Source organism: Orycteropus afer, unplaced genomic scaffold, assembly GCF_000298275.1.
Source record: "Orycteropus afer afer isolate SDZICR_OR568_19922 unplaced genomic scaffold, OryAfe1.0 scaffold00020, whole genome shotgun sequence".
Lineage (NCBI taxonomy): Eukaryota > Metazoa > Chordata > Mammalia > Tubulidentata > Orycteropodidae > Orycteropus > Orycteropus afer.
Window position 1 is genome coordinate 4,413,113 of NW_006921607.1, and position 25,336 is coordinate 4,438,448.

Below are 25,336 nucleotides of genomic sequence, written 5' to 3' on the forward strand. Positions count from 1 at the left end.
CAGCCTTCTGGTTAGCAGTCAAGTGCCTTAGGTACTGTGCTACCAGTGCTTTGTTCTTTAGTAGTGCTTTGATTTTCTAAGATCTCTTTCTTTTCGAGGAGTGGCTGGTGGGTTTGAACCGCCAGCCTTCTGGTTAGCAGTCAAGTGCCTTAGGCACTATGCTACCAGAGCTCCTCTGAAAGAGATTAAGAAGACTTAAATAAATGGAAGCATGCTTCGTGTTCATGGATCAGAAAACTTAATATTGTTAAGGTATTGATACTACACCAAGTGGTCTATAGATTCAACACAATCCCAATCAAAATTCCAACAGCCTTATTTACATAAATAGACAAACCAATCCTCAACTTTATATAGAATGGCAATAGGCCCCAAATAGCTAAAACAATGTTGAAAGAGAAGAACAAAATAGGAAGACTCATACTTCCTGATTTTAAAACATACAACTACAGTAATCAAAAGGAGCTCTGGTAGCATAGTTCCTAAGGCACTTGACTGCTAATCAGGAGACTGGAGGTTCAAACCCACCAGCCTCGGAAGGAAGGTTGGGCAATCTACTTCCGTAGTAATGCTGCCTCGGAAACCCAAGGAGGGGTTGCTGTGAGTCGGGTCTGACTTGACAGCACATAACAACAACAACAATATATCCATATATATAAGCTTTACTGGTTTTATTTCTCTAGAGAACCCAATCTAACACATTTGGGGACTTACTTTGTTTTATTCCTTGTGGTTTTGATTTGTGTGTCACAAATGACTAAGGATGTTGACCATCTCTTCATGTGCTTATTGACCATTTGTCTGTCTTCTTTCAAGAACGATATACTCAGATCCTTTGCCCATTTTTAAATTTATTTTTTTTAAGTCATAACCAGAAGACTGGTGGTTCAAACCCACCAGCCACTCCTCGGAAGGAAGGTTGGGCAATCTACTTCCGTAGTGATACTGCCTCAGAAACCCAGAAAGGGGTGACTATGCATCAGGTCTGACTCAACAGCACATAACAACAAGAGTTATTTACACTTTGGCTATAAGACTTATCACAGATATTGTGATAGTTGGAGCTGTGTGTCAACTTGGCTGGACCCCAGTTCTGTGTGGTTGTTCCCATGATGGGATTAGATGACTGTGTTCTGAGTGGCCAATTAGTCAACTTCTTCAGATCTTGGCTAACCCAGGCTGCCTCAGGAAGCATTTCACTACACTTTAGGCTAGGTTAGGCATCTCTGTTACGTGTCCGTCATAGCATAATACCATGTACCTCTCTCTTACAGTACTCATATATTTGAAACTACATTTGTTTGTATGGTTATGTGATTGCTCTCCCTCAACAGTGTATAAATTCTGAGGTCAGAGACTGAGTCTGTCTCCTTCACTGGTATATTCCTGGCACCTGGCACCATAATATGGGGCATATAGTAGCTTAATAAGGATAGACGTATGTAAGCTATGAATGAATTAATCCAAGAAAGAGTGGACAGGCTTTGTGCAGGATAGTGTAATACTGACTCCTCCTCCAATGAAGAAATACAACTCAGAACTTATTGCACACTAATATGATACCGCGTAGGCACTGACCTCTCTCAGCCATCCTTTTTTTAAAGTTGTAATTTGGGTGAAAGTTTTCAGAGCAAATTCATTTCCCATACAACAGTTAATATATATTTTGTTTCATGACATTGATGCAATCCCCATAATGCAATAGCTCTCTTCCCAGTTCCTCTTTGTGGTTACCTTTTCCCTATGTCCTTCTTTCCTGTGCAGTCCTGCCCTCTGAGCTATCTCTGTGTTCAAATCTGCCCTTCTGATCTCCCATGATTGATCGTTCTAAAGAGTTTACCTACCTGGTGTATATGTTCACCTCATACGCCTATTGTTTGGCTGGAAGCCACAGTAGTGACTTCAATCCTGGGCCAGAAAGGTGACTAGGTTCTAGTTTCAGGGGTTTCACCAGTCTCTATCAGGCCACTAAGCCTGTTACTTTTTATGATTTTGAGTTTTGTTCCACATTTTTTTTCCCACTCTACCCATTATCTCCTATTTTGATCCCTTTTCGAGTAGTTGACCATGGTAGCCAGGCACCATCTAGTTCTTCTGGTCTCAGGGTCATGTAGGCTTAGGTTTGCAGGGTCCACTAGTTCCTTGGACTAATTGTTTCCATGCTCCTTTGCTTTTCTTCATTCTTCTTTGCTCCAGGAGAAGAGAGGATGGTCGTTGCATCTCAGATGGTTGCTTGCAAGCTCTTAAGACCCCAGTCTCTACTAATCAAAGTAGGATGTAGAACAATGTTTTTGTGTGCTATGTTATGACAATTGAGCTTGATGTCCCCCATGGGCCTAGTGACTCACTTCCTCAGCCAGCCATCCTTTTTTACAGGATGTTTAACTGTGTACGCAGAAATGTTAACCCGCTTGAAGTACCCAGTCACTGGCGGGCTCCTTACTATTATTCCCATTTCTCAGATGCTTAACTTGTGGTTAAGAAGATGCTTGCCTGGCTCCCAGCACAAAGACGGGAACAGACCTGCCCAGCAGGCCCTCAAGCACTAAGCCATTGGGAAGCCTCGGGGCTTTTGGGCTTCCGGTTCCAGCCGAGCAGCCTGGGCTTCCTGGACGCGCGCGCCATGTGTGAGCGCGCACGCAGGGCGGGGAGTGCGGGGGCGCGCGCGTGCGCAGGCTCCGCGCGGAGGGACGAGGCAGGGCAGCGGAACCACCGCCAGGTCTGCTCTGGGTCCACGCCGCCCGTCGTGCCGCCCGCCCAGCGTCCGTCGCCGCTGCTGCCATGGGAGTGCAGGTGGAGACCATCTCCCCCGGAGACGGTGAGTAGCCACACTAGGCGGTCCGGAGAGGCTCCCGCCGCCGTTCTCATTCGCTCACTGAGCCCGTGTCTCTGTCTCTTCAGGGCGCACCTTCCCGAAGCGCGGCCAGACCTGCGTGGTGCACTACACGGGTGAGTCGGGCGAGCCTCTGGGGAGGGGGCCCCTTGGCCTGTGTGCGGCCGACCACCGCGGCCGGGGGACCCGGGACGTGGTGGTGATGAGGCCCGCGTGGCCCGAGGCTGAGGCCTGGGCGGTGGCCGCGCTCCGAAGGGAGCAGCCTCAGGCCTGCCGAACCCGGGACAGTCTAAGCGGGGCTTGTGAGCGCTGATTGCCAGCCAAACGTTGTCTCTCGTATCAGAGGCAGTTCTGTGCCTGTGTGCTGCCATATGCCCACTGCACAGACAGGGAAACTGAGACTTGGCGAGGCGAAGTCACTTGCCCAAGGTCATAAGCTCCGGAGTGGGCAGAGCCTTGGCTAGGGATCCTTAGGAAGGATTTGTACTATTTCTGCCCGGGTTGACAACTGTCTCCGCTTCCGGCCCTCCCTTCAGTGGAGATAAGAAGAGCGAGGTAATTCTGAGACTGCTGCTTTCCCCCGGGGGGAGCTCGGGATTCGCCCCTCCGGTACTGATAGAGTAACTCCACTTCCTAATTATTGCATTGGCTCGGCGTGGTCTTGAAGTTAAGCCATTTACAAATACAAACCTCAGTGGCACTGATAGCCCAGCCTGACAAAAAGCTAAACAGGTAGTCTAGCACCCAGCCCTCCTAGGGGTGGACGTTTTATTCACCCCCGTTTTAGAGATAATGAAACTGAGGCTCGGTGAGGGTAATAAATTTAATGTAAACCAAAGGAAATTTTAGAGCCTCAGCCAGAATTCAAGTATCAGAGCCTGGTGCCTTGAGGCTGTCTTTTATTTCATGCCCTTACTAGGTCCTCCTGGGTTGTCAGGAGGAAGGGAGAGGGGGTTGAGCCTCTGAGACTGCTTGGCTGTGGGCTGTGGCTGGAGGTGGGAGAGTGTTTGCCACAGTTGTTACAAATAACCCCTCCTCCTTCCCACCTCTTCTTTCTTTCTCACTTCCTTTTCTTCCTCTCCCTTTAGATGGCAGGGTGGAGGGTAAGTCTCCATGCTGCTCAGGAATAAGCCCTACTAGTCTCTCCGAGGTCATGGGGGGAGCCCGCTGTTGTTATTGAAAAGGAAAAAAAAAACAACTAAACGTCCCCGCCCATGTCTTTTTGGTTCTCTGGTACTTCACCATGAGGGGAGTTCTGATGGTGTATTGCCTAAGGCACTTGACTGCTAACCAGAAGGCTGGTGGTTCAACCCCAGCAGCAGCTCCTGGGAAGGAAGATTGGGCCATCTAGTTCTGTAGTGATACTGCCTCGGAAACCCAAGGAGGGGTTGCTATGAGTCGGAACAGACTCAAAGGCAGTGAGTTTTTTCCTCCGTGGGTAGAAGTAAGGGCAGGGGCGGAAGATGTTAAGGACTGGAACTTGTAAAAAGGCTACCAAAGAAGAAGGAGATATTGAAACCGATCTTAGAACAGCCTCATGCCCGTGAAAGAACTGGAAAGTGGTTTGGACTTTTTAAATAGCTGCCTTTGTAGGCCACACTCACCACCTAGGAGGGCTAGTGAAGGAAAGCTTATCAGTGGTCATTTATGATCTACTGAGTAAGAAGAGTAATCCTTAACCTTTTGAAGGGGTCAAACATCTTCAGCTGAGTGGCAGTTCACTCAGTTTCCACAGCCATTTGGGGTAGACTGGGGCATAGGCATAGTTTCTGGCCCCCGTTTATAAGTGGCCGAGCTAGAATGTGTGCCCCCATCCTTGGCACATCCGTCTTCTGGTGCCCCTGGCAGGACTGGACACCAGCACATAGGCAGACCCACATTTCACTGTGCCTGTTGGTGAGATGTCCTCACACACATCCCGTCTGGAGTCTTGCTAAGAGAGCAGATGGTCGTTGGACCCAGAACACCATCAGGGCTTCCAGTGCCTCTTCTCCAAGTCTGTGTTTTCCTTGCGGGTGGCACCCACCCACACGCTCCCAGAACAGCAGTAGGACCCTAGCATGCATTAGCACAAAAGCTTTCTTTTTATTTCATTTTTGATAAGCTCTACAAAGATGCCTGAGTGAGAAGCCAGCTCTGCCTCACGCTTACAGAATAGATTCTTCTCAGCAGGCAGGCGGCTTTGTTCCCCGGTCTTTGCTACCAGCCTCCCAGGAAGAACCTGTTTGAGACCTGTGGGGGTGTGAGAGGAGTGGGTGGGCACTTTGAGATTTCATCTGTAGCAGTTAAGGCTTTTAAGTCACTGGGAACAGAATCCATCTTGAGGGAACTTGAACGTAAGGGAAGAGATTATCATAATGACCTAGGGGGGTCTCCAAATGCAGGAAGGTTGCTGTACCCCATCGTGCTTTCCATGGTTTCGAGCAGGGCCTTCAAGAAGAGCCTGTGCCACCTCTTTGTGGTGCCAGAAGGGAAATGAAAACTTGTGTGTCACCATCCAAGCATCTCCTAGAAGCCAGGCACTGAGGTGGGAGGGAGGAGGTGGGAAGGTAACCTGCCAAGTAACCGCCTGGAGGATCTAGTGGATTCTCACAGCCTGCAGTATCTTCATCATCTTTCCTGTTGATTTTGTCCTGGCACATAGCTAGGCTTGTGTCCCTTTTATTCCCACGAACAGGCTATGCTCCTACCATTGTGAGAACAACCTCAGGTTGATTAAAGGAATTTGTTTCTCTTTTTATCCTTTTAAAAAATAGATGGACATCTTGTCCTTGTGAGTCATCCATAGCCTCCTGGTTTTTAACTGAGAAAAACCAAAGGTCCCTCAACCCTGTCTCCTAAGTGGCCATTTTCCCTGCAACCCTCCTCTCACCCCTTGCTCTGTTTTGCCCTCTGTCCTCCCCTTCCTCTGCTTTCTTCTGTCCTCTCCCCTGCTGGACGGTTCTTGGTTGGTGATCTGGTGTCTGGAAGAAGGCTCATGGCCAATCAAGATACCTCAGATGGTTGCCCTCAATGTGTGCCGTCTTGAGGCAGACAGACAGTAACTGTTGCACAGGACTTTGATCTACCCTTTTTCCTTCCTACATCAAATGTTTATTGAGCACCAGCAATAAACCAGGCACTGGGGACAGGGCAGTAAGTTAAGCAGGCCAAACCAAACTGAACCCATCACCGTTGAATCGATTCTGACTCCTAACAACCCTATAGGACAGAATAGAATGCCCCAAAGGGTTCTCAAGGCTGTAATCTTTACGGAAGCAGACTGCCATATCTATCTCCAGTGGAGTGGCTGGTGGGTTTAAACTGCCGACCTTTTGATTAGCAACCGAGTGTTTAACTACTGCACCACCAGGGCTCCTTAACTAAGCACACAAAGGTCCTTATCTGAAGGCTCTTACCTTGAGGTGTGGAGACTAATAGCTTGAGTGTGTCTGTGACACAGCAGGTAGTAAGAAGTGAAGTGGAGAGATGAAAGCAAGAATGAGTGGGTGGCTGCTGCTGCTGTCAGGGAGGGTGGTTGGGAAAGTCTCCTGACAAAGTAACATTTTTAACAATAACCCAAAGGAAGTTAAAGAGTGAGCTCTGTGACTCTTGTTGTTGTTGTTGTTATGTGCCGTCGAGTCACCCCTGACTCATAGCGACCCCTCCTTGGGTTTCCGAGGCAGTATCACTACGGAAGCAGGATTGCCCAACCTTCCTTCCGAGGAGTGGCTGGTGGGTTTGAACCGCCAGCCTTCTGGTGAGCAGGCAAGTGTCTTAGCCACTATGCTACCAGAGCTCCAGGGGAAGAGTATTGCAGGAAGTGAGAACAGCTAGTGCAAAGGCCCTGGGGTTGGAGTGTGCTTTGTGTCATAGGGGACCAGCCAAGAAACCAGCGTGGCTGGAGTGAACTGAGTGGGGAGGAAAGTAGTAAGAGATGAGGTGAGGGTGTGGCCTGGTGAGTTGCCCTAAGAACATAGACTTACTCTCTGAGTGAAGTGAGAGCCACTGGGGGGTTATGTGCAGAGGAGGGTCATAAGCTGGTTTAGGTTTGGACAGGAAACCCCCCCCCCCCCGCCTGTGTGAAAAAGAAATTGTTGGGAACAAGAGCAGAAGCAGGACACTGGTTGTACACTGGGTGTGTAAAATGCATCCACTGGGCAGAAAGGCAAAGGTGGTACTGGATGGAATGATCCCCAAAGAGGATGTGTGCCTTTTCTGGACTTACCCTACCTGGGCTCCTTACTGTGTGCCCGATATAATGAGAGCTAGGTAATGGAGCCCATTTCCTGAATTCACATCTTGCCTGTAACTATGTAACTATCTTGCCTGTAGGCTAAGAGAGCTTGGGGGAATTGCCTCACTTTTCTCAGCTTCCATATACCCTCAGTAAAATGGTAGCTACATGCTTGCTTTGAGAAATTGCTGAAGGCTTCAGAGCCGGGGGAGTGTGTTCCAGGAGGGGCAGCAACAGTGATGCTATTAATTCCACCCACTTTTTTCCCAGGTACTAGGTGATGTATTCTCATTCGTCCTTTGATCTCCCAGCGCTCCCTGTAATGTTTGCAGTGGGAGAAAGGCAGAGAGCCCTGGTGTCAGCACTTCACGTCCCTGGAGTGGCGCAGACTCGCATGGCAGGGATGCAGTGTAGCGCTAGTCGCATTGAGTGGGGCTCATCTTTTCCCTGTTACAGATGGGGAGATAGGTGCGCAGAAAGGAGAGACGGGTCTGCTGCTCTTCTCTTAAATTTTGGGAGAAAATTTAAGGTTTTTGTTTGTTTTTGTGGTTATGAGAGGTGGGGATTGGCCCATATCAGCTTGGCTGTGAGCAAAGTAAGCTGTAAGTCCCTTTTCTCTTGCTCAAGTTTAACATGAAGAGATTTTAAAACTTTGAAAATAGACCTTGCTGTGGAGGTATTCCTTTGGGATTTTGTGATTAGCAAAATAAGAGTCAACAAGAAGAACATCCTCCTTTTCCATAGGTAATGGCAGAAGAAGGCTCACTTGTCTTCAATGAACCAAAACCCCATAGTCTTCCTGTGCATGTGGACAGCTCTTCATGATGACATTTTCAGATACAAAGAAAAATCAGAATAGAACAGTGAATACCCTTGTGCCCACCACCTAGATTCAGTGATGGGTAGTTAATATTTTGTCACATTGACCATTTCTGTCTATTTACAGAGAGAGAGTATGTGTATGTGTAATCTGTGCTTTTTTTTTTTTTTTTTTTTTTGCTGAGCCATTTTAAGTTGCAGGCAACGTGACATTTTACCTCTAAATACTTGGGAATACCCTAAGAATGAGAATATTCGCCTCATCCTCCTGCTTGTCACAGTTCAGTAAATTTGAAATAATTCAACATTATCTAAAACCAAATTCACATTAAAATTATCCCAGTTGTTTCCAAATGTTTTTTTATAGCTTTTTTTTAAAATTAGGATTTAGTTGCGTTTTCCTCATTTGCTGTTGGATGTTACGTCTAATCTCAATCTGGAAGAGTCCTCACACTTTTCCTTAATGACACTGATGTTTTTCACAGAGTGCTTGTTATCTTACAGAATCGCCCACATTCTGCATCTGCCTTATTGTTTTCCCAAGATTGTTTAACTCCATCCTCTGCCTGATTTCCTGTCAATTGGAAGTTCAGTTTTAAATGTCTGAGCAGATCTTGGCTGTGCATTTTAGTGTGAATATTTTATACATGATACAATGTTCTTCATACTCAGCACATTTTGAGGAACATCACTCTCTGTGGTGCTAAATTTCATCTTTTTTATAAAGCTACATTTTCCCCTTTGCAGTTAGAAGGTAATCTGTAGATTAGGTGGACATCTGGGCTTTTCACCTGCTGGTATTTACACCAATTGATAAGTCTTATCTAAAGAAGTGATCTCACTGGCATTTATAATGTGACATTTTAATTCTTTTATTCCTTCTGCATTTTTATCTGCCACTTTTCTCCAAGGTAGCATAAAAGTGAGGAATGTTTATTATTATGCTCAGTGGTGGCAAGTATCTGTTTGTTTATTTTTAGTATTATTGTAGATTCATAAATTTTACTTGGCCTTAAAAATTAGTAATATTCTTTATTCTTTTGATGTACAAATTGTCACAGATTTGACCAATAGGACCCCCTTCCAGTCAAGTCCAGTATTTTTGACACGCTACCATAGTTCCTTATAACTTCCTTAGTTTTGTTGCTCTGGTTCTGGCATCAGCCATCTCTCCAAAGAACTCCAGAGAGAGCATCTCTCCTGTAGACACTTTTTTAAAATATTTTTATTGAATGTACTTTATTGACCATAAGATCCACCTATTTATCCACACATAGGCTTTTGAACTTGAACATTTTTTTGGCTAGAAACTTGGTGTGTGTGACATGCTTAAAGGTTTATTTTATCTAAAAATTTGGAATTATTTGTCTGCCTTGATTTTTTTTTTTTTCCCCTAAAAGTAATATTGTCGTCTGCTGTTTCCCCATGGAACAAGCCCGGGGTATTGTCCACTTCTCCGTTTGGTGCTCATGCCTGCCTTGGTTGGTCTCCCCGCCCTCCTGCTTTTTTAGCTGCTGAGGAGCTCAGCTGAGTTCCTGCATGCCTTCCCCCGGCCCTTTTCATTTTGACCAGCTAAATGTTAGCAGTGTGAAAAGGAGGAGGAGGGAAGTAGTGGAGAGGGAGAACTAATCAGCTCTTGGATGCTGCTGCCCCGATCTTACTTCCTTGACTCTCCCTTCTCAGGAGCTCAACCACCCTGGCCAGCATCTTAGTCCTCAGATGCACCAAGCCTTTCCTCACACGAGAGTGCCTGCCTGTCTATCTTGGTGCCACCACACTGTCTCTGCTTCCTTCTACATGGCAGATTCTTTCCTAGTCTTTGTATCTCGGCTAAAATGATCCGTCCTGACCCCTGGCTAAAGTGCTTCCTCACATGTACACCCATGGCCTTGATTCTCTAACAAGGAGCCTGTCCATTTACTTCTTAGCCCTTGTCACAGTTGGGCTGTGTGTAGCTACGTCTGTTCTTCCCTCACCAGACTGTAGGTGTCAGGAGGCCAGGCCCACACTGGTGCTGTCACCAGGGTTTCTGCCTGTTGGTGCCTGGTGTGGAGTAGGTACATGGTGAATGTTTGAAGACTGGCCTGTTGGGACCTGGCATTAGACTCTGGCTGGGCTGGACAAAGCCCATATTCCTGTTATGACTGGTATAATATTCTGTCTTCCTTAGATTAGAGAGTAAGCGTAGTTTACAACATTTTGGGCTTTGCTCAATCCTGTGGAGTAATAAAATGTTGGCCACTCTTCTTCTTGCATCCACCATACACAGGTCAGCGCCCCCAAACCCTCCCTTCAGTCTTCCAACAAATGTATCAGGAGCTGAGCCAAAGCATCGACCTTGCCCTCAAGATGCTTACCCTGTAGGGAATGGTCAGGTATAAGGGAAGTGCCTCAAGAGCTGCACACACTTGACGTTTAGGAGAGAAGGCTTCTTAGAAGAATTGCTGCCTGGCCTGGGATGAAGAGAAGGGGGGGTTGCCAAGTATGTGGAAAGGCCTGGAGGGAGAAAAGGCAGCCTTGATTTCTCTTCCAGTATTTAAGGAGCATCTACTATGTGTAAAACACTGTTCTGAAGGTCTGGGAATATAGGAATAAACAAAACATAGTCCCTGATATCATGGATCTTACATTGTAGTGGGACAAATAGATAATAAACGTGAAGTATGTTAGCCGGTTAAGTGCTAAGGAGAAGATTTAAACAGGGAGGGCCAGGAGAAGGTTGAGATTTTAGATGAGCCAGTGAGGTGTTATTTTCAGTGAGAAAGTAACATTTGAGTAGTGACCTGAAGGGGAGTGATCCATGTGACTGTCTGGGCAAGGCATTTTAGAAGACAGAGCTGCAGGTGCAAAGGCCCTGGGATGGGAGAAATCCTGTTGTATGTGTAGAATATAAAGGAAACGATGTTCTGGGAGTAGAGTAAGGATGAGAATAATCAGAGATGAGGTCTTAGAAATGGTGGGGGCTGGAGGACAGCTCTTCTAGGGCCTTGTAGGCCACTTTAAGGTCTTTGGCTTCTCTTCTGACTGCGATGAGGCTGAGAGGGTTTTGAGCAGAGGAGTAATAGGATCTGACTTGTATTTTAAAAGAATGTCCCTCTGGCTACCGTGTCAAGTTTACACTGTAGGGGACCAAGGGCAGAAGCAGAGAGACCAAGATGGAAATTATTATTATAATCCGCCCAGGAGGTAATGGCAGCCCAGAACAGAGTGGAGACTGTGGAGGGATGGTAGCTGGTTTTATTTGCGTGGTTTCTTTTAATCCACATAACCCCTGCTGAGAAGGGTAGCTGTGACTGTTACTGGTCTTTGCTAGCTCATAGTGCTGCCAGAGTGGCAAAGTGAGGGCCATTGAGCTCATTTCTGTGGCTCCTGAGAAGTGCGGGTCCCTGCAGCTTCCTGGGAGAGGGCAGGTGTAGAGGTAGCTTATAAATGGAGGACTCTCAGATTTTTGCTATAGAAGGGCCGTGATTTGAACTCAGAATTTAGACAGCCTTGCTGTGGAGCTGATGGCATCTTGCTAGATTGTAGTGGACCACTGATTGATCCCCTTCTCACCTCCTCAGAGAGACTGATGCCATCACACCCACCTCAGGTTCCAGAGCTCCTTGGGTGTGCATTGAGTGTGAGCTTTTCAAGCCAGGCGAGGAACGCACCTACTAGAGAACCAGGGAAGAGTGCACAGAAAGGGCACATCCTCCCACTCCTCACCCTCTCTGGAGGTTGTCAGGAAGGCCTGGCACCCAGTATTTGGTGAGTGCTTACTATGTGCTGGGCACGATGTAAAGGCTTTACCTTCATTATACTCATTGAATCTTCACTTCACTCCTATGAGTAAGGCTGGATTGTTAGGATTATTTTATACATGAGGGGAATGGACCAGAGAGTGAGCCGATGAACTGTAATTACGCAGCTACTAAATAGAACTGATCATTTGAATCTGAGCAATCCAGCTGTAGAACTTCATGCCTTTAACCATTATGCCCTACCTATTATGGTGCAATGGGTCGCTTTTATATGGCCTTTCTCTCCGTGAGCTTATAATTTCCACTAGATGTTGGGGTTGAACTATGCAAAGAAGGTGCTTGTAGCCCACCAGGGGGATTGGTCCACTGCTAATAATGCAAATAAGGTGCAGAACCCCTGTGGTGGTGGGACTAGGCAAATAGGTTTTATGGAACCCTAATGAGGGGATTGGTCAGTTTTGCCATCCCACTCGGCTTAAAAGAGAGCCAGTCCCAGAGCAGAGGTAGACCTCAGTATCACCAAGAGAGAAGAGCTCGGGGTGGAGCACATCCTGTGGACCAGGACCCCTGTGCTGAGAACCTCCTAGACCCCAGAGACGGGGGCTGTAACACCAGGGATGGCAAGAAGTGGAGGCAGAGGCAGTAGAACCAGGAATCCAGCAGGAGATGGGGCAGTGGACTTTCCAGCCCACAGAGCTGGAAAAGCTGAGCACTTTCAGGCAGGAGGCTTGCTGGTGAAGTGGGGTGCCTCTGGGTGCTTGGCAGAGCTAGGCTCTCTGACCCCCAGAGCTACAGAGCTGAGCACCTTTGGGCCAAAGCTTCCTGGCGAGTGGGGTGACTCTGGGCACTTATCAGTGGAGCTAAAAAGCTTTATAACACTTGCCTGAGCAGAGCAGAGCCTAGGCAGGCTTGAGGAGCCAAGCACCAGGGAGATGCCTGCTGGTGGACACAGCTAAAAGACTGTCCTGACTAATGAATTGTAACCTGATAATGCCCGATCCTGAATTGTAACCTAGTACTTCCTGCCCCCATAATGGTATGGTCTTTGAGTTCTGTGTGGCCACTGCAATGACTTATCAGATGCAGTAGAGAAGTGCTGAGTGCCACGGAGGAGACGGCTGGCTTCAGAGGAGGTATGTCTGACCTCTGCTTCATAGCATTCAGCCTTGGACTGTTCTCTCCCTCCTGAAGTTTGAGGGGGTCAGACTCCCCTACCATGCCACCAGTTTTGTACCTATTGCCTCCTATTTTATTGTTTCCTGGAAAACAAAAAAAATTAGGATAAAGCTAAAGATCATGTCTAGTTCTGCCATTTCTACATAGCCATTGTTAGCGTATTTCCTTCCGTACACCTCCCAATGCGACATGGACAGTCCTCTCATTTATATTGTGATAAAATGGAAAGCAGAAACATGCTTTCTGGCCCACGTTCTTAGTACCGTTGCTGGGGCCTTTCCATCATGGGCTTTGCCTTTAAGAATATGATTGTGATCATAGAATCTAAAGAGATTTAGTGAAAGGTTAGAAGTATTTCCACATTACAGATGGGAAATGTACACTAACACTCAGTTTGTGTTCTAGAGAATAAGTTGGGTGGACACTCAACCTTTGGTCACACCACGTGCAAAGGAATCCCAGAGCCTCAATTTTGGGAAGGTTGTACAGGAGATGCAGCCAGAAACTGAGCAAAGACCTATGCTTTGAATGGATATCTTCTACCTCCCTCAGTGTCTAGATTGGGCCAAGTGAATAATTGTAGGTTAATTATAAAAGTGACATGGCTTCTCTAAACATTTTGTCGCAAATTCAAGCATTAATCATGTGCTAAAAGGCCACTTCTTTTTCTTTGCATATGGCTCTGCTGGTGGGAGTTCCCATCATGAGTTCTTATAAAACCAAATTTTGGTTTTCTTTTAAAGTAGAGCAAGGATTGTGAGGTAATCTGAATGCCAAACCTTTCCAGATTTTTAAGATTTGCTTTCTCCAAATGTCAGTGGTCTCACCCACACATAATTCACTAGCAGTATTTTTTAGTGCTTTGTCTTTATTGAGTCTTTCCAAACAGCTTAGAGGAACAACTACCCAGTCTATTCACACTTCATGATTTATGTACTACTTAATTATGTTACCTATACACAGGAAGTATAACTGACATAAATGGTTGGAGGAACAAGCACAGCAGACAGACCTCTAGTCAGTAAAGTTCACCTGGGACTGAAGGGGTGAGACTGAGCTAAGGCTGGAGCATGAGGGGCCTTCAGCATGCTGGGGGTGGGTGTGCTGGGGGTTCTTAAAAGAGTCTGGCGAGAAGTAGAAGGCAGTTAAGAGAGCTTCTCCTCTATGGAGTCGGGGGATGGTTAGCTAAGCCATTTAACCTAGGTCAGTACATTCATTTGAGCATTTTCCAAGCAGCTTCTAATGCAAGTCAGCAGAGTAATGGGCATCTTTCAGCTTGCTCCCCGTCTTCATTTAGCTGTTGCACATGTTTTGCTCAAGGGACTCACCTGTGAGTTGCAAGTACTAATCCCCCACTGTAAATGACAGGAATGTTATTTTGCTTTGAAGGCTTGCGGCTTGAAGTGTTCTGTTATTTTGTTGCTTGATTTAGATTTGAGGTTTTGGGGTTTTTTGTTTTGTTTTAATCTTAAAACTTCTAATATTTTGATGCCTATGAAAATCTCCTGCAAAGATTCATTGGCAACAGAAAACCACATTGTGAGTCATGAGCTTTAACCGCAAGTGCTGAATCCGTAACTCTCTAAAAGTTCATTCTCGTCATTCATCTTCCCTTACCCCGTAGAGTGTCTGTGGGAGTCTGCCTTCTGCACAGCAGAGTTCACAAGAAGAGACTCCATTTCTGTTGGGTTGTTAGTGAGCTCAGTGGAACCTGTGAATCCAGGCCTTGAGTGCTAACCACTGCTCCTGTGGCATGGGCTGCATACCAGGAGCACAGTCTAGGGTCCTTTGCTCAGTGATGGAGACAGACTTGAGACTCTTCCTCACACTCCTCTTTTTAAAACTCTCTTGCTCCCTTTCCAAAGGATATGAGCCTGGCTCTCCCCTAGAACAGCTGAACAGTCTGGGTGAGACCCAGGCAAAGGCGGCATCAACTACCCTTCAGCCAAAGGCTGCTTAAACAGCTCTGCCTGCAACTGTAGCTTTCCCTCCTTTCATGGTCTTATATTTTCAACTAAACCAAACCAAACTTGCTGCTATGGAGTCGGATACAACTCATGGCAACCCCTCCTTGGGTTTCCGAGGCGGTATCCCTACAGAAGTAGATTGCCCATCCTTTCTTCTGAGGAGTGCCTGGTGGGTTTGAACCTCCAGCCTTCTGGTTAGCAGTCAAGTGCCTTAGGCACTCTGCTACCAGAGTTTTCAACTGGAGACCCCAAATTTTCATATTTTTCTTAATGATTAGTAACTTAGAGATGCTGAAAGTAAAGGCTGCCATTCTGGGATTCTTCTTACCATGTAGGGAAGCAGATCTAAATATGGAAGCTTCATGCTTGTCCTCCTGGTTCTTAAAAATGATGCAAGTGAAACAAATCCAAGAGTGCTCATGAATGCCTGCATCGTGAGGGACAAGGGTTGAGCTGGGTGCCACAGGGACATAGAACTCTCAAGTCTAGGAACATGACCTCAAGCTGCGTTCAGTTAGGAGAGACACAAATTGGTACTTGAAAGCGAGAACACCAGCTATTCCAGGCAGTTTCTGGGTCATGACGTGTAGGTTTGTGTATGTATCATCAGAAATGAAGTCAAACAATTCTGCAGTAGAAAGTAATACTGGTGATGTTTTATGCTAAGAGTGGCCTTTGGAGATTAGAGGATGTCAGCCGTCATATCACAACTGTCACCTCAGTTGACTTCTCTTAGAGCATTCTTTCTCGAGGAAAGTATGGCACTGACTTGGCAGGTGGCTTCACTGTTCAAAGGCTCCAAGCCCTGGCACAGAGATTTGCAGTGTTGTCGTGGGAGCAACTACTAAGCCACTGGACTTTTACTTGCTTTACCTGCTCCTTCCCCAAACAGGAAGCAGTTTTCCATCACTTGCTAGATTGGACGTAGGAGATAAATACACGCCAAATTTTAATAAATCTGACCACCTACCTTTTTTCCTTTTTATCTTATGTTGCCAGTTTTTTAAAATAGTTGAGGTAGAGTTGGCATTCAGTTAACTGTGAGTGTTTAAAATACATCATTACTAAAGGAGCTCTGGTAGCACAGTGCCTAAGGCATCTTACTGCTAACCAGAAAGTTGGTGGTTCAGACCCATCAGCCACTTCACAGAAGCTAGACTGGACAACCTGTCTTTTTTTATTATTGTTATTTTTATTGTGATTTGGGTGAAAGTTTACAGAGCAAATTCATTTTTCATACAGCAGCTCACATAACTTTGTCTCGTGATTTGACTACAATTTCCCACAATGCAACAGCTCCCCTCTCACTTCCTCCCCATAGTTACTTCTTCCCTGTGTCCTTCCCTCCATGCACTCCTGCCCCCTGAGCTGTCTCCCTGTGCATGCACAGCCCTTCTGTTCTCCCATGATTGATGTCTTCAAGGAATGTATATACCTAATGTAAATGTTCAGCTCATACGCTTAAGACATATCTACTTCTGGGCAATCTACTTCTGTAAAGATTTACTGCCTCAGAAACCCAGTGGGGGTTGCTATGAGTCAGAATCAACTGGAGGGCCGTGGGTTTGGTTTGTTTTTGGTTACAATTCCTTCTTTCCATGCGCCCCCCGCCCCCACCCCACTGCAATAGCTGATATACTTTCTGTCAGTATGCATTGATTTGCATTTTCTATAAATAGAATTATGTAGTATGTATTCTCATTTTGCCTGGCTGCTTTTATTTGGCATAATTATCTTGCGACTCATCCAGGTTCTTCTGTGTATCAATATTCATTCTCTTTTCATTGCTAAATCATATTCTCTTGTATGGACATACTATAATTTGTTTATCCACTTGCCGGTTGGTGGACATTTAAGTTTTTGTGGTTTTTGGTTATTATAAATAAGTCTGCCTGCTGTGTATGGATGTATAATTGTCATTTCTCTTGGAAAAATACCCAGGAGTGGAATGATAGGGTCATATGGGAGGTGTATGTTTAACTTGATGGCTGAGCTCTTTTCCACAGTGGTAGTTCCATTTTACAGTCCCATCAGCGGTGCAGGAGAGCTCCAGTTCCTCACACCTTGCCAATATGTGAGAGGTCAGTCTTTTTTAGTTTGGACCACTCTGGCCAGTACTGGTAGATACTATGTATCTCCTTCTGGTTTTAATTTGCATTTCCGCAGTGAGTATGATTTGGGCATCTTTTCACTCATACATCTTTTTGGGTAAGTTACCAGTTTAAATCCGCCTCCCTTTTTTCTTAATTGGGTTTGGTTCCTTATGGGTGAGTTTTAGAGTTTTTTCTGTAGTCTGGACGGATACACCTTCTTTATTAGGTGTGTGCTTTGCAGGGATTTTCTCCCAGCATGTGGCTTCTCTTTTCATTCTCTTTTGACATGCATATGTTTTTTATTTTTATGAAGTTCAGTTTGTCAGTTTATTCTTTTACGGATCTTGCTTTATAAAAGCATTGTTATCTTTAAAAAAAAAAAATCTTTACCTAACCCAACTTCACAAATATTCTGTGTTTTCTTCTGGAAGTTCCATTTTAAGTTAATATTTGATTATGGTGTGAAGTATGGATCCAGGGTTTTACTTTCTCTCTTGTGGGTGTTCAGTTGTTCCAGCACCAGTATATTTTTCATCTTAGATGTGATAGCTGTCATCTCTAGAAGTTTGGTTTGGGTCATAATACCCTTTTCTACTAATTCAAACATCTGTGTCAGCTTTAAGGAGTAATGGTGGCACGGTGGTTAAAGTGCTCAGCTGCCAACTGAAAGGTTAGTGGTTTATGCTCACCAGCCACTTCACGGGAGAAAGATGAGGCAGTCTACTTCTTAAAGATATACAGTCTTGGAAACCCGGTGGGGCAGTTCTGTCTACTCTGTCCTATTAGGGTCGCCATGAGTCAGAATCAATAGAATGGGATTTCTGACTATCCTGCTTTTGCTTCAGGCAGTTTGTCTCCAACCATTAAACACCATGGTAGGCCAGTTAACTGGGATGGGCGGAGCAGACTTTTAATCACCTCAGAATACAAGTCTGGAGGAAGGTGGTTTGAGGTTGGGTACTAAGGTTGGGCAATCCTGCTTCCGTAGTGATACTGCCTCGGAAACCCAAGGAAGGGGTCGCTATGAGTCGGGGCCGACTCGACGGCAAATAACAACAACAACAACACTAAGCACTATAGCAGCTCCTCTGCAGTACTCTTAACCTTGCCACCCCCTGTAGTCACAAGGTGGCTGCTGTGGCTGCAGACATTACACATCCTCACACAACGTATTAAACAGGAAGGGAGGGTGAGAAGTTTTGCCCTGAGTGTCTCTTTTTACTAATGAGGTAAATCATTCCTGGAAGACCACAGTAGACTTCCCAGTAGGTCTTGGTGCCCAAACTGGGCCACAGGCTGGAAAATTGACGTTCATTTAGAAAAGAGGGGTTGTGGGTGCTGGGCCTGGATTTTCTGTGGGTCTGGATTGTGGTGCAGACTTGGCGCCAGGTGCCCCTCTGGACATGTTTTTTCTTGTATGTTTTGTCCAGCCAGCCTTTTGTGACCAGCCAGGGCCCAGAGGGCAGGGTGCACCTTTCCATCCTTGGTCTTTTCCTAGGGGGCTTTCTCGACTTGTGCCTTGTCCGACCATGGCTGCTCAGCAACCCCTAAAGAGCACAGAGCAGGAAGAGGTTTTTTCTGGTTTTCAGTCTCCTTCAGGGCTCTCAGTCTCCCTCGGGCTAGCCTTTTGCTAGAGGCAGGCCCCACCATTCCTGGCTCTGACTTTGGGCAGGTTACTGAGCCTTAAAGTTGGTTTACTTTTTCCTCTTATGAGCAGTTGCACGAGGATGGAGGGAAAAGCTCCCGCCTGGCCAGAAGGGCTCTGAGAATCAGCGGTTTGTTGCCTGCTCTCGCCCTGCACCCAGCTCACTCTGTGGTTGGGCTCAGTGAACGTAGCAGAGCTCGAAATGGGCTGAAGGCCACGGGTGCGGTGGGTGTTGTGCAGAGGAGAGCCTGGTCTTTGCGCCATCGTTCATTTAAGAAACTGATTGTGTCGTGCCATTGGTGGTTTCTTTTATCAGGTGGCAATTGCGAATTCACGTGCAGTGTTGAGTTAAATGTGTACCCCGCCTCACCAGTTCTAGTGTCCGTTGCTGGCTCTAAACTGGCTTAGGGCCCAGGCAGGTCGCTGACTACTTGTCTCTCTCGTGTTCCTCAGCTCCCAGCTCCAGACTGCAGGCAATGTCAGCACCCATCCTGCCCTAAGACATCCATCGCCCCTCTTCCGACTTTTTTAAAATGTGATTTGGGTGAAAGTTTACAGAGCAAATTCATTTTCCATTCAGCAGTTCATACCCATTTTGTTCCATGACATTGATTGCAGTCTCCATAATCTAACAGTTCTCTTCCTACTTCTTGCCGGTGGTTACCTTTTCCTTGTGTCATTTCCTATGCAGTTCTACCCTCTGAGCTATCTCCCTATGCAGATACTGCCCTGCTGGTCTCCCATGGCTTATTGTTCTAAGGAGTGTAACTGCCTGGTATAATTGTTCACCTTGTAGGCCTGTCATTTGTTTGGCTGGAAGCCATGGGAGTGAGTTCAATTCCAGGCCCAAAGGGTGACTAGAGGCCATAGTCTCAGGGGTTTCACCAGTCTCTATCAGACCAGTGAACCTAGTTTTTTTTTATGATTGTGAGTTTTGTTCCGTGTTTTTCTCCCGTTTTATCCAGGATCTTGTATTTTGATTCTTTTCCAAGTGGTTGGCAGTGGTAGCCGGCACTATCTAGTTCTTCTGGTCTTAGGGTCATGTAGGCTGAGGTTTGCATGGTCTACTAGTCCCTTAGACTAATTGTTTCTATGTGGCTATTTTCAAGCTTTTGAGACCCGATTTGCTACTTACCGAAGTACCGGTTTTCTTATTTGTTACAGTCCAGATAGTCTGTTGGCTGTTGTAATGCGCTCAACTGATCTCTGCTTCCCCATCCCACTTAAAAGTGTTGACATTATTTTTTACATGAGATTTTGCCAGGATTTCCATCCTCCTCTAAACATACATACACACCCCCACCCCCACCCCTAGAATTTTATATTTTGCTGGGTTTTCTAAGTGATGCTTAGAACCATGGTGGTTGCCTACCCCCATCCTGCAATAAAATCAGTTTTGTGTTAATAATATGTCAAAAACTGTCTGGCCCCTTCCAATCTGGGTCCTGGTGTGAGAATTTTTAGGCTCTCAAGATCAACTCTCACGACTGACCAACACTAACTTCCTGAGAAGTCAGTACTGACAGTCCCTTTGGATAAGGGGAAATGAGGTTGCAAGTGTCTGTCTCCCTTCTCATGTCACTTATCCTGTGAGATCTCCATCCATGGAGTTCGCCTTCATTGGCAGTCAATGCTGTGGTTTGTCTAGCTTCTGAAACACTGTCATACTAGGAAGAACATGGCAGTTGGGTTTATAGTCTAGCTTTAGTAGTTAGGCAAATTATTTCACTTCTCTCTGCCTCAGTTTCTTCATATGTGAAAAGGGGACAGTGCTGTGGAGAGGACTGAATGAATTTGGGTGGGAAGGCACTTAGCCCGGTCTCTGGCTCAGAGTGGAAGCACTGCTGCCAGTTAAGTTGGGGCGTCAGTTCACTGGGTTTACTGCATATATTCTCTGAGGGCAGCCATTTAAATCTCATTACTACTGCGGTTCTCTTCAGCCATCTCTGTTTGAGTTAATTGTGCAAAAACGATTGTCAGCGGTCTAGGCGCCACTGGAGAAAATGGGTGGGATGAAGCAGAACAAGTCCAGTCATTCATTTCTGTGGCTCAGCCCGGGTTGATTTTTGTTTTCCCCAGGAAGATTATGTATACCTTAGAGTCAGCCACCAAGGGCCCCGCTTATGCCCAAGTTTTCTGTCAGTGTGCTACACCCCGCACCAAATGCTAGCAAAAACTTGCCTCACAGTTTTGTCTCACAAGATCCAAAGTGCAGAGTCGGTTCTTTTCCCTCCTCCCTCTGCACAAACACCCAGTCACTCACAGCCTAGAGGTCAGCAATGTGTATGGGTCACATTCAGTGAGCCACAGAGAAGACTGTAGGATGGCTAGTGGGGGGAGGAGAGTCCTCTCCACTAGAACCCTGCCCAAAAGAGAGATGTGCCCCATCTGAATAGTGGAAGAGGAGTGAGGAGGGTCTATGCGCACTGTATTTAAAAAGCGACAGGTGAATTGGGAATAACTGTTGCTTCTTGTACCGTGTGTAGCTTTCAGCCGTTAGGTGAGCTGTTAAGGGCCCACAGTTATTCTTAGTCTGACCAGATCCCGAGCAGGCGGGGCGAGTTTACCCATGCTCACCGTCCAGACTAAGGTGGACTTCTACTCGCTTCTGACGGGAGATCCTTCACGGTCACCTTACTGCTTGGAGTCACAGAGCAGTGCATTGCCAGGTCTGGGGTGGCCCCCAACTCGCTGGTTGCCTAGTAAGGGCACAGGAAGTCCTCCCTACACACCGTGGTTCCTTCTCTGGTACGGACAACTGTGACGGTACTTTGCTGCTGGTTTCTGACTTGCCTCATGCCATTGCTCATGTTACAACTGCTCTTTCTCACAGGAATGCTTGAAGATGGAAAGAAATTTGATTCCTCCCGGGACAGAAACAAGCCCTTTAAGTTTATGTTGGGCAAACAGGAGGTGATCCGAGGCTGGGAAGAAGGGGTCGCCCAGGTATGCTCTTGATTGTTTTCTTTTGTTTCCTAGTATCTAGTATTTGCTACTGTAAACAGTGCTGCAGTGACTCACCTTGAATGGAGTTTCTTTTACATGAATGAGGGGTCAAAGGCTGTGTGCATTAGCTTTTGCCAGATACGGCCAGCCATGGTGAGCATACTCTTTGACCTCCCACCAGCAGGAATATGACAGTGCCTGTGTCTCCCTCACCACTCCGCCAGCAGAGTGTGGCGTTCCACTCACCTTTCAGCTTTGGAACACTGATGCGTGAAAAAATGGTATCTCATTAGAGTCTTAATCTGAGCTTGTCTTATTATTGACCATGTTATGTCAGACCCTTTCTGAGAGGTCAAACTTGACGAGAAGTAATTTTGTCTGTCTTATATCTGTTTCCTGACCTACCCCTCCCTATTTTTGTAAACAGCTTTGTTCTGCCAACACTATAGAATTCCCAGGAGATAATAGTGGACTCAGGGTTGCCAGATTTCAGTTGGATTCTATCCTTCCCTCAATCCCAGGAATTTTTCTTGGCATTAACCAGGTAAAGGGATGTTTACAGTAGCCTGAGACCTAGGGGACTTTATAATTAGGGCCCTGCATGATGGTAAATTAGTCTGTCTCCCTCCCTCCAAGGGGAATTGCAGATTTCACCAAAATTAAGAGAGATTTCTGCCTGTCTTTCAAATTTCCAGAATACACACTGCTCCACTTCCTCTCTAAAATGTCCTGGTGCATCTCCAGGTATACTGCTTAACTTTCAGAAACTTTAAGCCTTCCCATTCACAGATGTAGGCAGTCCAAGAAGGGGAAAGGACCTTTGTGGTTTACTTCCCTTTGGAAACCTTCCCAGCTTCCTTTCTGTCCCCATGCTGCCACATCTGCTTGGCTTAGATCTGTAGCACATCCCCAGTCCCCCATGCCAACTACTGTCCATAACACAACCCGTCTTCTGTGACTGTTCCAGCATTGGAACAGTAACTGTGTTGTGTGTCCCTCCTGTTATCACTGCCATCAAGATAGTGTTATCAGCCTGTTTCTCAGTCCCAGGCTTGGCAAGGCATGACGAAGTGTTGAGGCGAAGCCCAAACTCCCCTTTGGCCCAGGGCTTTGGGACCATCACCAGTGAGAAGTCTGGATAATCTGAGACCTACATAAAATACTTTTTTAAAACTCTCCTCCACAAAGCAAGCAAAGAAGAAGGGTTTGTCTCATCCGTCTTTTCTTTTGCTGTTGTTGTGGTTTTATGTGTTTGCAAATAGGGAACCATGCTGAAAGTACTGTTTTGGTAACTAGGTTTTCTTTTTTTTAATCTAGCAATATCTCTTGGGCATCTTTCCATGTTAGTACATTTAAAGCTCATTCGTGGTATGGCTGTACCTATGTAACCATTCTCCATGTGATGGACATTAAGATTGTCCCCATCGTATTCTAGAAATGGAATCGCTGGGTCAAAGCACATGATCATTGTGACTTTTCTTAGATAAAGCCATATGAGAGCAGGACAGGTATGGTGGGAATCTATGCTTTCACTTGCAGTCTTCTTCTTACCATCTTGGTCCCAACATGTCCCAGTTCTGAAGGGAGCTGCCAGAAATAAGGATTCTGAGTTGTATTAGAAGCTTTGTTAAGCTTGCGGCGTCTCTTTAGTCTCCATCTTTCAAGCTGGGTCAGAGCCCCAGGAATGCCCATGTGGAGGATAAAAGTAGAACAGATGAAAAAATGGAAATTCAATAGAGATCCTGCTCACTGTATAGAAAATAAATATTTATACTTAAAACGCGTATATTTGATAGGAGCTCTGGTGGCGCAGTACATAAGGCATTTGACTGCTAACTAGAAGGCTGGCGGTTCAAACCCACCAGCCACTCCTTGGAAGGGAAACTGGGCAATCTACTTCCATAGTGATACTGCCTTGGAAACCCAAGGAGGGATCGCTATGAGTCGGATCCGACTCAACAGCAGTGAGTTTAGTTTGTGTGTGTGTGTGTGTGTGTGTGTATTTGATTAGAAAATGAAAAAATACATATGTAAAAAACTTAAAGCTTTGCCTTCATCCTGACCACTGTCCACATTATTCTCCCCACAGACAAATGCTGGTATTGTTGATGTCCTTCCATAGATGTTTTCTTATTACACAACCCCCCAAAAAAGAAAAACAACCCACTGCCATTGAGTTGATTCCAACACATAGCAACACTATAGGATAGAATAGAACTGCCCTGTAGGGTTTCCGAGGCTGTAAACCCTTAAGGAGCCAGACTGTCGCATTTTTCTCCCAAGGAGCGGCTGGTAGGTTTGAATTGCTGACCTTTTTGTTTAGCAGCCAAGTGCTTTAACCCTTGTGCCACCAGGGATCCTTCTCTGCTTATACAGGCAGATACAAATATATAAATATTATCTCTCTTTCACATAAATGGTAACTTTATCATTCTGTACGTACTTTTTTGTACCTCAGAAAGTCATGTTCTATTTTTAAAAAATAAGTCGTCTTTTTTTCTTAATGTAAAAGTTGAAGTAGAGAAAATGCAGAACAGTAGACTACCACAAATATTACTTCCTGTGCATTTGTTTTGTACTAAAGCAAAGTTTTGCTCAAAATATTCTTTTCTCTTTCAAGAGAAATGTTAGGTGCTTCTTAATATCGTCTTTTGAGTGACAGGCCACCGAAGAGCTACATGGGGAAACATCTATAGTTATCTCCCCATTGTCAGATGATTGAAACCTGGATAGAAAGGTTGATTGAGGGTCTGACCATTCTGAGAGTGAGTCAAGAAGGGTTTTTAACTGCATTGGACTCTGAGCTGTGAGATGCAGGCATCGTGGAGCCTGGCCACCAACCTCCTGCACATGGGGAAGCAGCTACAGAGTCACTGGAGTGTCCTAGCCACAGTGTCCTGGCCACAGAGAAGCCATGTAAGAAGCTCTGCTCCCTGCAGAGACAGTTGAGGAGTGTGTCCAGCTGACCCTTTCTTCCTTATTCTTTTTACAGATGAGTGTGGGTCAGAGAGCCAAACTGACTATCTCCCCAGACTACGCCTATGGTGCCACTGGGCACCCAGGCATCATCCCACCAAACGCCACTCTCGTCTTTGACGTGGAGCTTCTAAAACTGGAATGACAGGAATGGCCTCCTCCCTTAGCTCCCTGTTCTTGGGTAAGGAAACTTAAGGCTGAAGGATCTTTAACTGCCTTTGTTCCTCTTGAGTTATGCCCACTGTTTGATGAGCAACAGAGAGAACAGAAGATGGCCATAGGCCTTTTTCTTCCTATGATCTACCTCTATCAGGTGTCCTTTAAATTCTAGTTATTAGTGTACACCTTGAATGGAAACGTTGGTCACCATCATGAAAGAGAGGGTTGTCCCGTGCTCTTGAATGAACTCATGGGGGTGGGGCAACTGGTGAGAGCTTTTAAATGAAGCATTTTTTATATGTAGCTTAAAACTAAGTGGAGGGCTGTGGAAAATGTAGAGTTTAGTCCCAACATTTTAGTTCTTTAGAGATGTGGCCATTGATGACTTTGCAGTGCTCTGTTTTGACAAGAGCCCATAAGAAGAACCCGTGTGAGCATGGACATCATGACCTACTATAAGGCTTTCTCATGAATGTAAGGGGTCTCCATGTTTGACGATGTGAGGGAGGTATTACCACCTTGGTCCACCTGCCTCGGGTGGCAGGCCAGGACACTTCTCCACTTGTCATTCTTACCAGAAGGGAATCCCCGACACATTACAGACTCTCTGTTTGCCCAGAGGTCTACTATACCTAGTCCAAACCCACTTCTCCCTTCTCTGAGAGCGGAGTCATTTGGACATAAATATACTTCAGGAGCCTTGGAGTTATCCTGGTTTGGAATTGGTTTGTATAAACCTAGTGGGGTGAGGGAAGGGGAAGGA

The 25,336-nt window shown here is 45.9% G+C and overlaps 1 protein-coding gene across 1 annotated transcript in view; it reads left to right on the plus strand.

Moving 5' to 3' along the window:
- Nucleotides 1-24,559, plus strand: part of FKBP1A (FKBP prolyl isomerase 1A) — a 48,537-nt gene extending 23,978 nt beyond the window's left edge. The window contains exons 2-5 of the mRNA XM_042783593.1: nucleotides 2,644-2,818; nucleotides 2,902-2,949; nucleotides 21,326-21,438; nucleotides 24,431-24,559. Of these exons, the coding sequence (XP_042639527.1) occupies nucleotides 2,644-2,818; nucleotides 2,902-2,949; nucleotides 21,326-21,438; nucleotides 24,431-24,559 (465 nt within the window). The remainder of the gene's footprint in view (nucleotides 1-2,643; nucleotides 2,819-2,901; nucleotides 2,950-21,325; nucleotides 21,439-24,430) is intronic.
- Nucleotides 24,560-25,336: the final 777 nt, after the last annotated feature.